This window comes from Squalius cephalus (assembly GCF_949319135.1).
Source record: "Squalius cephalus genome assembly, chromosome: 3".
In the NCBI taxonomy this organism is placed as follows: domain Eukaryota; kingdom Metazoa; phylum Chordata; class Actinopteri; order Cypriniformes; family Leuciscidae; genus Squalius; species Squalius cephalus.
Genome location: NC_137124.1, coordinates 10,464,145 through 10,477,797, shown reverse-complemented (window position 1 = coordinate 10,477,797; position 13,653 = coordinate 10,464,145). Strand labels below are relative to the sequence as shown.

At 37.3% G+C, this 13,653-nt stretch overlaps 1 protein-coding gene across 4 annotated transcripts in view; it reads left to right on the top strand.

Moving 5' to 3' along the window:
• Nucleotides 1-2,086: 2,086 nt before the first annotated feature.
• Nucleotides 2,087-13,653, top strand: part of agfg2 (ArfGAP with FG repeats 2) — a 16,601-nt gene continuing 5,034 nt past the window's right edge. Inside the window, exons 1-11 of one of the 4 annotated variants that reach the window (XM_079867735.1) lie at nucleotides 2,087-2,916; nucleotides 3,063-3,115; nucleotides 3,427-3,520; nucleotides 6,680-6,795; nucleotides 6,892-7,039; nucleotides 8,151-8,277; nucleotides 8,451-8,555; nucleotides 9,269-9,301; nucleotides 10,703-10,891; nucleotides 11,439-11,523; nucleotides 11,660-11,706. In XM_079867735.1, the coding sequence (XP_079723861.1) occupies nucleotides 2,785-2,916; nucleotides 3,063-3,115; nucleotides 3,427-3,520; nucleotides 6,680-6,795; nucleotides 6,892-7,039; nucleotides 8,151-8,277; nucleotides 8,451-8,555; nucleotides 9,269-9,301; nucleotides 10,703-10,891; nucleotides 11,439-11,523; nucleotides 11,660-11,706 (1,129 nt within the window). In that variant the 5' untranslated portion in view covers nucleotides 2,087-2,784. The remainder of the gene's footprint in view (nucleotides 2,917-3,062; nucleotides 3,116-3,426; nucleotides 3,521-6,679; nucleotides 6,796-6,891; nucleotides 7,040-8,150; nucleotides 8,278-8,450; nucleotides 8,556-9,268; nucleotides 9,302-10,702; nucleotides 10,892-11,438; nucleotides 11,524-11,659; nucleotides 11,707-13,653) is intronic. The other 3 variants (XM_079867736.1, XM_079867737.1, XM_079867738.1) reach the window with 3 other exon arrangements.

Sequence of the window (13,653 nt, the reverse complement as noted above, 5' to 3'; positions counted from 1 at the left end):
GGTTTCTAGTGACCAGACAAATGAATGAGCTACTTCCACAATCCCAGTTTCAACGCTTTTTTCAGGGAGTGTTCTCCAAAGTTTCTAACATCACGTGTCATCAAAACCACACTGCCCTTTTCAGTAAATCTGCTAGGAGTTTATCCATCCATACTGGTCCCTGTCAAACCTGTTGTTCATAAGCAAGCCCCACCTGACAACAGTGAAAGAAAGCCAAAACCGAAACAAGCAAAAGCTGTGAGTCAGAGATGTAACCTTAAAATAAGCCCATGCCTCACAACACTACATCTAACACACGCTTTTAATATTAGCTTATCTCTCCATGTCTCTTATTGTAGTCCTACACATATTAGAATAAGAATAAACATACAAAAGTAACACAAAAATATCAAACATGCAGGCTCTAACTGTAGTGACCTTAAACCTAAAAATAAAAATAAACAAAGTGTCGTACAGCTGCACTCTGGGCTCTTATATTTTTGTTTAATAAAACATAAAAAGTTACATTTAACACATAAAAGTGATTTAAGAAATACAGAGAAAATTGTCTTTAGGTCAAAATTACATTTAAACATTTACTTTTCTATTACATTTGTCATTGAAATAATGTTTTAGAGGCAGCAAAGCATAAAAGTCATTGAGAAAGTGTAAAATAAATGGAGAAAAACACAACACAACTTTAAAATTTCTATTAAACCCAAAAATGAAAATTCTGTCATCATTTACTCTCCCGTATGAATTTCTTTCTCCTGCTGAACACAAAAGATATTTTGTCAGTAATCAAAAGGTTGATTTTATTTATTTTTTTCCATACTATGGAAGTCAATGGGGACCATCAACTGTTTGGATACTGACATTCTTCAAAATATCTTCTTTTGTGTTCATCAGAAGAAAGAAACTCAAACAGGTTTGGAACAACTTACTATGACAATTACTATATATTTAAAGGGATAGTTCACCCAAAAATGAAAATTATCCCATAATTTACTCACCCTCAAGCCATCCTAGTTTTATATAACTTTCTTCTTTCAGCCTAACACAATCGGAGTTGTATTAAAAAAATATCCTGGTACTTCCAAGCTTTATAATGGGAGTGAATGGCACCTTAGATTTGGAAGCCCAGAAAAGTGCATCCATCCATCATAAAAGTCATCCACACATCTCCAGGGAGTTAATAAAGCCTTCTGAAGTAAGATATTAATATTTATAACTTTATAAACTATAATCACTGGCTTTCGGTAACGGCCAAACGCGAGTTTAGTTCCGGTGGAACAGTGACCTCTGACCCGACGTATGACATAGGATGTAGGAGTAGCGTAAGCTTAGGTGAGAGTAGAAGCATCGTGATTCAAACAAATAGGGCTGGGCAACAAACTCAAGCTTCTCCGACATTTCTCTGTAAAAATTCGTGACCGGTGTTTTGTCTCTCTCTATCCTCTGTGCTTCCACATTTATAAATACGTCATACGTCGGGTCAGAGGTCACTCAGGCCTTCACCCAAAGCCAGTGATTATAGTTTATAAAGTTATAAATATTAATATCTTTCTTACAAAAATGCATCGCTTCACTTCAGCAGGCTTTATTTACTCACTGGAGCAGTATGGATAAGATAGTTAGATATTTTTTAATGTAACTGTGTTAGGTTGAAAGAAGAAAGTCATACACCTAGGATGGCTTGAGGGTGAGTAAATTATGGGATAATTTTCATTTTTGGGTGAACTAACCCTTTATTGAAGCTAAATTGGATGTTTGGCGAAGCTGTGACCTCTGCTGGTTGCTAGTTGCCACTTCATGACACGCATCGTGTGTTTTCACCATGGTTTTCACTCACAGTCACTGCAAGACCAGGAACCAGGCCAACATTACATCAGTGTAACTGCTGAGATGTCCCCGTTAATGTGATTTGACTCAGGAATGTGTCAACAGGACGGAGGATGCACTCACTTAAAACTCGCCAAGTGTGCTATTTGTTTTAGTCGTGGTCCATGAGGAGAACTGTGTGCTTCATCATGTAAAGAGTTAATAAACACACGGAGGACAGCGATTTTTATTTCAAACGTCATAGAGGGGCGTGATAAAAAATAATGAAAAAAAAAAAAAAAAAAAAAAACCCTACTCGCGTCCAAGATAAAAATCTCACGTTGCTGGGTAACACTGGAAATAAATAAGCACAGAATAATGACCACACAGCAGCCATCACAAACTAAATATTGTTAAGCAGATTAGTCCCTACTTATCCCGCGCGCGTTATTCGCTTTCCAGAGGCATGTAGTGCTCAGTTGCCTCCGCTCCGTCCTCCTCCCATAGGTTTCTGTTCGCAGTCTCCCCCAGAATCCCTGGAAGGAAATACGGGTGCGCAACAGCAGAGACTGCGCGGTTTGATACGGTGCGAGCGGAGAGAATCAGCAGAGCGAAGAAAAGCAATGACAAGAATCGGATTTTCTCCGCGCCCAGAGGAGAAAACCGCAGGAATGAATAAATAAACAGGGCGGTTGTAAAACTCCCGTCCAGTCGTGACCACGAGAGACTACGCATGTAAAGACTCTGTTCATGCCTGAGCAATTCAGAAGAAGACGACCAGCCGCTTAGTCGCGTTCAGCATGCGCGCGTGAGAAACACTACGGCGACGGTGGGATTAAAGTGCGACGGTGGGCAACAGTGAAAAGAAAACGGCTCCCCCATTACCATCTTGAGGGCCAGGGGGGTGTGTGTGTGTGTGTGCGCGCGACTACAGGGCTCCAGAAGAAGCATGTCGAACAGAAAGCACCGGGACAACCAGGAGATATGCGCGCGCAAGGTCCGCGAGCTCGCCCAGGCGGGAGTCAACAAACACTGCTTCGAGTGCAACCAACCCGGGGTGACTTACATCGACATCACCGTGGGCTGCTTCGTGTGCACCTCATGCTCTGGAATGCTGTGAGTGAAAACATGCAACTGCATGCGATAATGTCAAGAATTTCATTAGTAGCATTCACCAAACTCTGTAGCTACAAATGCAGCGCGAGTCTGGTTGTGTTTACATTCGAGATATTCGGTATTTACTACTACTTTGTCGTTTTCAGGCGTGTCCCAGACAGTTTCGCTTGTGTTACGTATCATTTCGTCATGATTTCAGGTTTGGCATTAATATAAGAGTGTTTTTTTTTGCATGTCAGCAAAGGAATTGTGTGATTTTTCCCCTTTCAATTTGCACTTCACTTCACTTACGAACCAGTTTCCTCACTACCAGCACTGATGAAAGATACGCAGCCCTCTTCCTTCACTGTTTTGTAATTTATTGCTGCAAGAGGTTTCTTGCAGCTTACTGTCGTTATCACAGCCCTGCCACATCCCGCACCATTTATCTCACACGTTTCTGCTATTTCGATTAAAAATGAATGCGAACCCGTTGAACGTTTCATTGCTTGGGGTTTGTTTCTGTTTCAGGAGAGGGCTCAACCCACCCCATAGAGTTAAGTCTATTTCCATGACAACCTTCTCCCAACAGGAAGTGGAGTTTTTGCAAAACCACGGCAACGAGGTGAGTGGCAAGTCTACATAAGCGATGCTGTGAAACCACTGGCTTTAAAGGTATAGTTCACTTTGAAATTAAATTTTGGTATGTTTTAGCTTACCTCAAGGGCATCCAAGATGTAGGTGTCTTTTTTTCCACAGTAGTTTCAATTTTGATATTTTTAGGTCAAACCGTTCTTGTCTGTCAGTCATTTAATGCAGGTCTGTGGTCACTGTCTCAAAGAGCATGCACAAAGTCCAAATTAAAACAATTCCCCATCGTCCAAATCAAACAATTCCCCATCGTAAGTACACACTGATGGCCTAAGACACGAAACGAGCGGTTTGTGTGAGAAAACTAACAGTATTTGTATCGGTTTTACCTCTTATACACAGCACACGTCCAAGTGATCTGGTGCATAGATATATACACTAGATGTCGCCTTGGCTACGGCATTCATTAAGAACTGCACCAGGATGCGCGCGCGCCCTCAGATCACTTGGACGTGGCTATGTATAAGAGGTAAAAACGATATAAATACTGTTCGTTTTCTCACACAAACCGCTCGTTTCGTGTCTTAGGCCATCAATGTGTACTTACGATGGGGAATTGTTTAATTTGGACGATGGGGAATTGTTTTAATTTGGACTTTGTGCATGCTCTTTGAGACAGTGACCACAGACCTGCATTAAATGACTGACAGACAAGAACGGTTTGACCTAAAAATATCAAAATTGAAACTACTGCGGAAAAAAAGACACCTACATCTTGGATGCCCGTGAGGTAAGCTAAAACATATCAAAATTTAATTTCAAAGTGAACTATCCCTTTAAGGCTCTTAGGCTGAAATTGAATTTTCTTCTTGTGCAAAATTCTATCCCCCTTGGACCCAAAAGCGAATAAAGGGTACTCTGTTTGGTGCCTGATTAAAATGTTGCATGCTAATAGTATGTATCACATTATATAATACATTATTCACTGACTTCCTTGGATTTCCAAAGTTACTAGCCACTCAGTATTTTCACTGGCCACAATTTTGACATCGATACAATGGGGAAAAACTGCCCTATAGATATTTTTTATATTATCTCATAATTTAGCAGCAGGTATATTAGGTTGCTGTCACTTTAAGACCTGACGCACGGATCCATTATACTGTTACACGTGCGTGTTCTTTCTCAACTGTTGACGTTCACTTAAAACATTACTGACTGCGTTTATGTGAATACTCACCAAGACCGGCATTGTGAAATTATTTTGTGTGTATTTGACTGTTTAAGCACAATAAGCAGCGAAAAATAACTCAATTTAGTGCTGAGAGGCGGGTTTATGCACGCACACTTTGGGTGTGAGCACAAAATCTGCGGAAATTAATGAAAATATGTGCAATAAGCGCAATCCCACGCCGTAATTCAAGCCCTGTAACACCAACAATATTCATCCAGAGCAAATGAAACGAGTGAGTGAGGAGAGGCGGGTTTGTGTGTAACCCGCTGTCGGAGTTGGTATTGTGTATCTATTCTGTGGCAAATGAGCATTGTTTCAGATATTTCAGTATCGTAAAATCAGTATTTTTTGACAACGATACATTGCACATAGTCTGTTATTTCAGATATTTCAAAATTCAACCCGCCAAAATGGCTAGTAGGAGTGACGGGTGTTAATGTCAAGCCATTCATAATAATAAAGGGTTACTTTTGAATGGAGATCAATGGGGAAACATGCTTTTTGCCATCATAATGGTAAAAATTCCTGACCCCTGAAATAAACCGTGACCCAGAGCTCAAAGTAAACGTAACACAGTCCTGCTACCCATGCGAAGAGGGCGTGCATGGGAGTCTTAAAGGAAAAAAGGTCAGAAAGAGCACAAACAATTTTGGTTCAACATTGAAGAAGGAAAAAATTAATTTTAAATAAGGATACAGGCCTATACACTCATTGGCCACTTTATTAGGTACACCTCGCTAGTACCGGGTTGGACGCCCTTTTGCCTTCAGAACCACCTTAATTCTTGCCTTAATACATTGTTAAAATTTAATAACAGTGATAGCAAAAACAGAATAAAAACAGCAAACCTTGAACATATTAAAGAAATATATTATATCCCATTTTACCTATCATCAACAACGTTATGTGTAACATAACGTGAATTCTATTAATAGAAAATACCACATGTGTAATGGATACACTTATGCAGTTTATTTTTGGCTGTATTTCTTGTGTGTATGTCTGTCAAAACTACCTATTCCATCTGTGGAAATGATTAGACTAAAAGCATTTGATGGCTTCCATCATATAAAATACAAAAGCAGTTTGACTTGGTAGTGCTTTGAGAAAATGTTAGATAGTTAGATACCAAGAGCTTGTGTTAAGCTGGTGTGTGGGCATAATATATAGTTTTAATAAATAGTTTGTAATATACTGCGTTTTTCCCATGAGTGTGTGACTGAACTTGCCTTTCTGGTAAGCAAATCTGAATGGGGTTCGAGTACAGACGCTGCTCTTTCACTCCCCAACCAACACACACATACTCACATTCACACCCACAATTGGCACTACAGGATTCTTGCTCATTGCAGTTGAAGCCAAATGAATGCTCTGAGGGTGGGCGCCATGCTTGTGTAACACTGGCAAAAAATTCTTCTGACTCATTCCTCCTCTCCTCTGTCAGTAAAGTGTGTTGAGTATGAGAAGGAACAGACTGGCATAGCTAATATCAATGCTAGCGATGACATTAAAGTGAACGACAAATGAAAACTACACAGCTAAATAGCCACTAATCCACAGTTCACATTGTGTAACTGAGCCTGCTAATTTGCACCGAAGCTCATTCGATGCTAAAATAAGTTCATGAGCCACAGTCTAATTTGTTGAAATACCTCAGACACATCATGTACAGCACACAGTTTTCTTATAATGCAACACACACTATCTGTTGTTAATGCAAACATGCTTACATTAACTATTAATGTTCAGTAATAATAAAGCTTTTAAGTTAATTGCAAACACAACCCCAAAGACGCAAAATGCTTTCTAAATGATGGTGCTCAACATCAATTTTACATTAAAGTCCTTACATAACATCTCCTTTGAGAAAGTACTCTATGCAATATGAAGATTAGCCTGTAACAGTTGATGAGGCTTAAAAGCGTGATTAACTGTGTTCTTGGTTTATTGGGTTGTTAGGTTGGAAGGAGGACCTGGCTCTGCACTTTTGACCCCAAAACAGACGGCTGTTTTGATGCACGTGACACACAGAAGCTGAAAGAGTTCTTGCAGGACAAATATGAGAGGAAGAAATGGTGAGTGTTGTCTCAGTTTGGATCAAACGAAATGATTAAGACATGCACCGAATGGATTGTGTGTAGATGAAAGTTAAAGAATGTCTGTTTTTCCAGGCATTTCTCTAAAAGCAAGATGCGCAGGGATGTGGAGTCGCCGTGGGGTCCGGGGGTTCAGGCTGTTCCAGCTCCACACGGGCCCGCTCAGAACCAGCCTCCGCCGGGACATCCTCTGAACCCCACGGCCCGGCCCACTCGCACACTGGTGAGGAACAAAAGAGATTTGAAGAGCGATAGAGAAACAACAAAAAAATGTCAAAACTGTGTTGATGAATGTTTTGGTTTTATTAGAGTTGTTATCATTCCTCCCTACGTTTTTGTTCTACTTGTCACATAATAATAATGATAATAATAACAATCATTTTTTATTTATGTCACATAATAATAGTAATAACAATAAAAAAAAGTTATTTATCAGTCACATAATAATAATAATAACAATTATTATTATTATTAGACTTATAGTTGTAATACTAATTAAATTCATCCCTTGATGTCATTTCTTAATAATAAATTATTCTTATTTTTAATAATCCCTTGATGTAATTTCTCAATATTAATAATAATAATCATTATTATTATTATCTGACTGATATTAGTAATAATAATAAAATCAATCCCTTGATGTAATTTCCTAATAATAATAATTATTATTATTATTATTATTATTTGACTGAAAATAGTATTATCAATCCCTTGATGTGATTTCTTATTATTATTATTATTATTATTATATTATTACAAATGAAAATGACATCTGAGGATTTTAGGAGGAAAATAGAGTATAATAGGCTTAGTGTCAGTGAAGAAGTTTGAAAGCTGTAATTTATCATCTTTAAAGAACTAAATTATTATTGTTACTACTACTATTATTATTATTAGTAGTAGTATAATTATTATTACTATTATTATTAGTAGTGGTATAAATGAAAATGACATCAAATGATTGTAGAAGTAAAATAGAGTATACAAACAGGCCTAGTGTCAGTAAAGTTTTAAAAGTATTTCCCTTAAATCAACACAATTATTATTATTATTATTATTAAAACAAATGGAAGAGAAAATACATCAAAAGCTCTTAGAAGGAGAATGGAGAATATAAATAGGCTTAGTATCAGTGAAGAAGTATTAAAGCTGTAATTTCACTGTTATGAGCTCAGGCCTGATGAACTGGAGGACTGTTTGAGAGGAAAAGAGGGTTTTGGTTCAAGCTTTCATCTCTGATCTGAAAACCACCCCAAAAATGTGTCACATCGAGGGTGGTGATCTGATTTTTCAATGCGTGTGTGTGTGTGTGTGTGTGTGTATTCGCACAGTCCCAGTCCCAGTCCCAGTTGTCAATATGGGACAGAGCTCCTGCGGTCTCTCCGGCTGACAGCCGTACTGAAGTGTTCACTGCCAGACCGACTCGCTCACAGAGCTTCAGAGATCATCCCATTAAAGGTACAGCCTTCAATCTGTTTTTCTTCTCCCTTTCCTTTCCCCTCCTTCTGTCTGGTCTCTCCTGATTAATTACACAGACATACTGTACCGTGAGTCATCATTAGTCTTTAAATGTTTTACTTTTCTCTCTTCCTCTTCTCTCCTTTCTGTCTGTTTCTCTCTTTCTGTCTAAGACACATTGTTAAGTGGCGTGGAGAGACAGAGGCCGGGAATCATTTCTTCGGGAATGGGACCCCAGAATCATCCCTCCTCCTTTCCAGCCCTTCCACGTCCTTCAGGTACACACATACACACACACACACACATATTGTGCCCGTCACATAAAATACATTTCTATGAAGTATAAAGTGGGGTCCAAAAGTCCACGTTAAAATTCTGGGGTTTCTTTTTGTTTAATCCTGGAAATAAAGTTTTTTATGAAATATTTAAAACAAAGAAGTTTGTAAATTTGATAGGATGTAAATTTAATAGTAGTATATTTAAAAGTGTACTATGTAGTTTTGTTTTGTTCAAAGTTAACAAAATTTTACTTAAATTTATCATAAATGCTGGGCAACGATTAATCGTGATTAACCGCATCCAAAATAAAAGTTTGTTTACATAATATATGTGTGTGTACTGTGTATAATTATTTTTGCATATATAAATACACACACATGCATGTATATATTTAAGAAAGATTTGTTATTTATAAAATATTATATACAATATATACATGCATATGTGTATTTATATATACAAAAATAATTATACACAGTACACACACATATATTATGTAAACACATACTTTTATTTTGGATGCGATTAATCACGATTAATCGTTGCCCAGCACTATAAAATTAGCATTAAAATGTTCTTTAAATGGAAAACAGAAGCATTTTAATTTGGATTCACAAAATGTTGGATCCCATGTTATATCAAAATTTCTGCATTTTTAAAAAATGATTCACTATTAAGCCATAACAGTTTCAATTTATCTTTTATTTCACAGCAAGTAGCACTTTCAAAAACAGCTTTACTTTAGGTAAGTCGCATAAACGATATATGTGATTGTGCACTGCAGACACTTCAGCTGTACCTCAGACCATCTGGCTGGATTGCTGAGTGAGCCAGCCATGACAGGCAGGAAAAAAAGTGACATAATAAAATGCAGATATAATGTTTGTGTATGTGTGAGGGCCGTGAGTGTGTCAGAGAGAGAGAAGCAGAGGAAAAGCTTGACAGTATGCAGACTTGAACCCCCATGGAATAACGCTGTTAACAATAAACCAGTGATCAAGATCAAATGACCAAGCTAGACTTAATGCAAGATAAGCACTATTCAGTATGTTTGAGTGTTATATTAGCCAGTGCATCCAAATTGAAACGAGCTACAAAAACATTTTACATTTTACATTTTAATGTAATTTAATTGAACATTTTTTCACAATTTTGAGATGTTTCTCGCTGCGGTGGCTTCAGACGGTGCCTCTAGATTCCAGCAGTGCCGTGTTAAAGTCACAGAGCGCCTGCACACACACATCACAGCTCTGCCGGGTCAAGGAGACACAATCTGCTCTTTGATAATGAAAAAGGCACAGGCTTTAAAGTAAAGGTATATTTAGAAAAGCGCTCGTGGCACGTCTGTGCTCACGCGTGAAAGAGTGTGTGGAATTATTTGTAGAATACCCTGGAATACCAATAAAGGATATTGCATGGAAAAGTATGGAATTTGATTTTAGTAATTTCAAGAGTGGGAGAATATTTGTGTTTCTATACTATTGCTTCTATTCTGTTTTCTAAAATATAAATATATTTAAGAATAATGTATCAAGCTGGAGTGTTTTTCATGGTTTTTGGAGCAGATGGCCAGTGCAGCCTAAAGTTTAGTAATCATTTAACACGATTAATAATGTTCAGTACGCAAAAAATGTGTCCTCAAGTTGTTCAAAACTTATAAATGTATTTCTTCTGCCTAACACAGAAGATATTTTTTTTCACGATTTGAGCCTGATGAAACTTGACGTTGTCATGTGTCTTCCTGCATGGTTGTTTAAGAAATGAAAAGCTACACACTTCATCAATTAGAGTTAGAAGATCTGTTGCCAAACATATAACATGCTAGAAACATAATAATCACTGTAAAAATGAGCCAATCATAGACTCTTAAGCATTTGCCTGTTTAAATCCACTTTTTTTTTTGTTGCCTGGGCAGTGTATTTTATATTTTGAATTAGCTTTTCTTTCTATATTTTCATTGTGGTTAACATTTTAGTCATGCTAATATTTCTATTTAGCCTAAATTTATTTAAGTTTTAGTATATTTAGTACTTCAACTTTAGCTTTATTTCAATGAATCAAAATGACGATCTTTAGATATCAATAGCAACTCTGATTGGAAAAGCATTGAGAGCGTAATCACTGACAGCCTCTCTGATTGGTTTAGGTCGCACTCTGTCAACTGGGGGAGGAGCTGCGTTCAGAGCCTTCCCTAAATCTATGAGTTTGGATTTTGGGGGTCTGAGCCACGCCCACAACACGCTCAGTTCTGTTGCTCCGCCCCCTGTCACTCAGGATAAGTATGCAGTCTTATCACAGCTTGATAAAGTGTTCACAGACAACACACCTGTCACAGGTAGGTTATGGGGATATCTATTAAGCTAGTTGATAAAGATCTCAAAATAATTTAAAACTTTGGTGCATTTCTGCTTGCATGGATGTGTCTCTGCGCCACAAAACCAGTCACATGGGTACATTTTTTGAAATTGAGATTTATACATCATCTGAAAGCTGAAAAAATAAGCTTTCCACTGATATTGATGTATGGTTTGCTAGGATAGGACAATATTTGACCGAGATACTATTTGAAAAAGTGCAAAAAAAGGAAACATTGAGAAAATCGCCTTTAAATTTGTCCATTTGTGTTCGTGATTGTGCTGCATTCACTCACAAAAATAAATGTTTTATATATTTACGGTAGGAAATTTACTAAATAGCATCATGGAACATGATCTTTACTTAATATCCTAATGTTTTTTGGCGTAAAAGAAAAATCTATAATTTTGACCCTTACAATGTATGGGTCTGCCACTTGGCTATTGCCACAAATACTGTGACTGGTTTTGTGATCCAGGGTCACATTATGTCATATAGCTTTGACAAGCCCTTTTACACTTTTGTAGCCATTACAACAGCTCCCTCTGATGGACCGCCTCAGTATAGCACCCTCTTTGGGAACCGGCTGTCCTCGAGTTCCACGCCTGCAAGGTAAAACCTAACATAAAAAAATCCTATTAGTTACACACATCAGTCCAAACTAAATAGAAAGATTTTCCAACCCACATTACTGTGCATTTTTGCTGTTGTTGAGGTTTCCCTCAATCTCCTGTGCTCTCTTCTTCAGCTCCCCAGGTGTTCCCGAGGCCACCTCCGGATCTCAAACGTTTGCAAGTGAGCAATTCACAGCAGTGTTATGTAGTTTATTTAGTTAACCCATCCAGAACTGATTCTGAACTACAATAGAAATGGCTTTTGGCTTTGACTTGGGTTTTAAAGCAGTTATTTGTGAGTAAACAAGTAATAATAAAAAAAAAATTTAAATATACATTGATCCGTAATAATCCCGTGTGTTTAAACAGAACCTCAGCTGTCATTATACAGTAACTTGGGTAGATTACTTACAAATTGTAGTCAGTTACTGATTCCAAATGTAAGGGGATTTAACACCAGATATGATGAATGAAGACCCAGAGTCAGAATTATAATAAATTGAAAGAAAAGATTGACTGAAGATAGTTTGCAGTTTCATCAGCAGAAGTTCAGCTTCAAGACTCGCACACACAGGAGTTCGTAGGCCGCTCTTTTACAGTTATAAAGATCACAGCAGTTATACCCTACACCACCCACCCACACACACACACACACACACACACACACACAGCAGTTATACCCTTCACCAAGGTCTAAGCTACGTCCTTGCTTCAGGTTGAATGATTCTGATTGGCTAAGAAACAGATAAATATAGTAATTTTCCCACACATATACAGATAGACTGAAGCATATCTCCATCGATTATGCCGCTGACACTCGGACCCTGAAGTTAGGCACGTCGTACCCTTCCAGGTTGCAGATTTGAGTTGCTGGGCGCCAACATGTCTCGAACAACAACTCAGTCAATCTCCCATAATGCCAGTGGTTCCTTAACCTGTAACCAAGAAGACTAACACACACACACACCGACACACAGCTTTTCCAAGGCTGGATTTGGCCACTCTCTAACTATAAACAGGAGAGTCCTCTCAAAACATCAAGATAATGCGTTCTTTCTCTGAAGGAGAGCTACACTTTAGTCTAACTGGAAAGTAAGGCTTTAACTAAGAAAGGTTCCCTTAAACTATAGACTTCAATGACCCCTGTGACCTATAGTCGAAAAACAGATGTATGTATTGACACATGTTGAAGACCTTTCTTAACAAAACAAAACATCTTTCCATATTTCATTTCTGGAAGCAATGAGCAAAGCACTGTCACTGCATTCAGATATCAAATACAGACATTAGAGAATACATGAAAAGAACATTTCAGTGATCACACTGGTAACTTATAACGAAGTAAAATCTCACAAGCCTAGAGAAGTCATTCAACTAGAGGAAAAATATTGATGAATACCTTGATTATAATCACTCATTACATATACATTGAAGCAGCAGTTTATTCCCAAATCCACACTCTTCACAAATTACATGACAAAAAATGTATCGTTTATCACATTTGATTTGCATAGGATAATCTTGTACCATATTTATCTAAAATAAAAATACAAAAAGAAAGAAAATATATTCCATTCTTTATCAACAACATGAAGTGCATTAAATATTATATTACGTCAGCACTGGGGTTTGTGAGTTTAATGAAAAGCTTTTAAGTAAATCATAAAAAATTGTACATTTTAAAATAATTTTAAAATAAAAACTATCTAAATAAAACACTAACTAAAATGAAATTTATTTTTATTTGTTTACCTGCATGTCATTTGACCATTAACCAACATCAGAGAATTTATTTATTTATTATTTATTGTTATTATTATCATTGACTCAATTTTATTAATAACCTAACTTAATAACTTAAAATTTCAGGGCTTGCTTCAAGTAAATCTATTTGGTCAAATACATTCAGCTGGCAAAATAGTTGGGAAATCCCTGCATTGCATGTAAATATGAAATGATGTGAATTTGTATGTTTTAATGTGTTTGAAAGATAATAATCAATGTGTTAATCTAGTGGCTGGTCTGTGTGTGCAATTCCACAAACCTGGAAGACTTTCTGAACGTAAATAAGCAATAGGCTTTTTTAGAAAGCAAAATGTAAAATATAACATGAATCATTTACTGACAT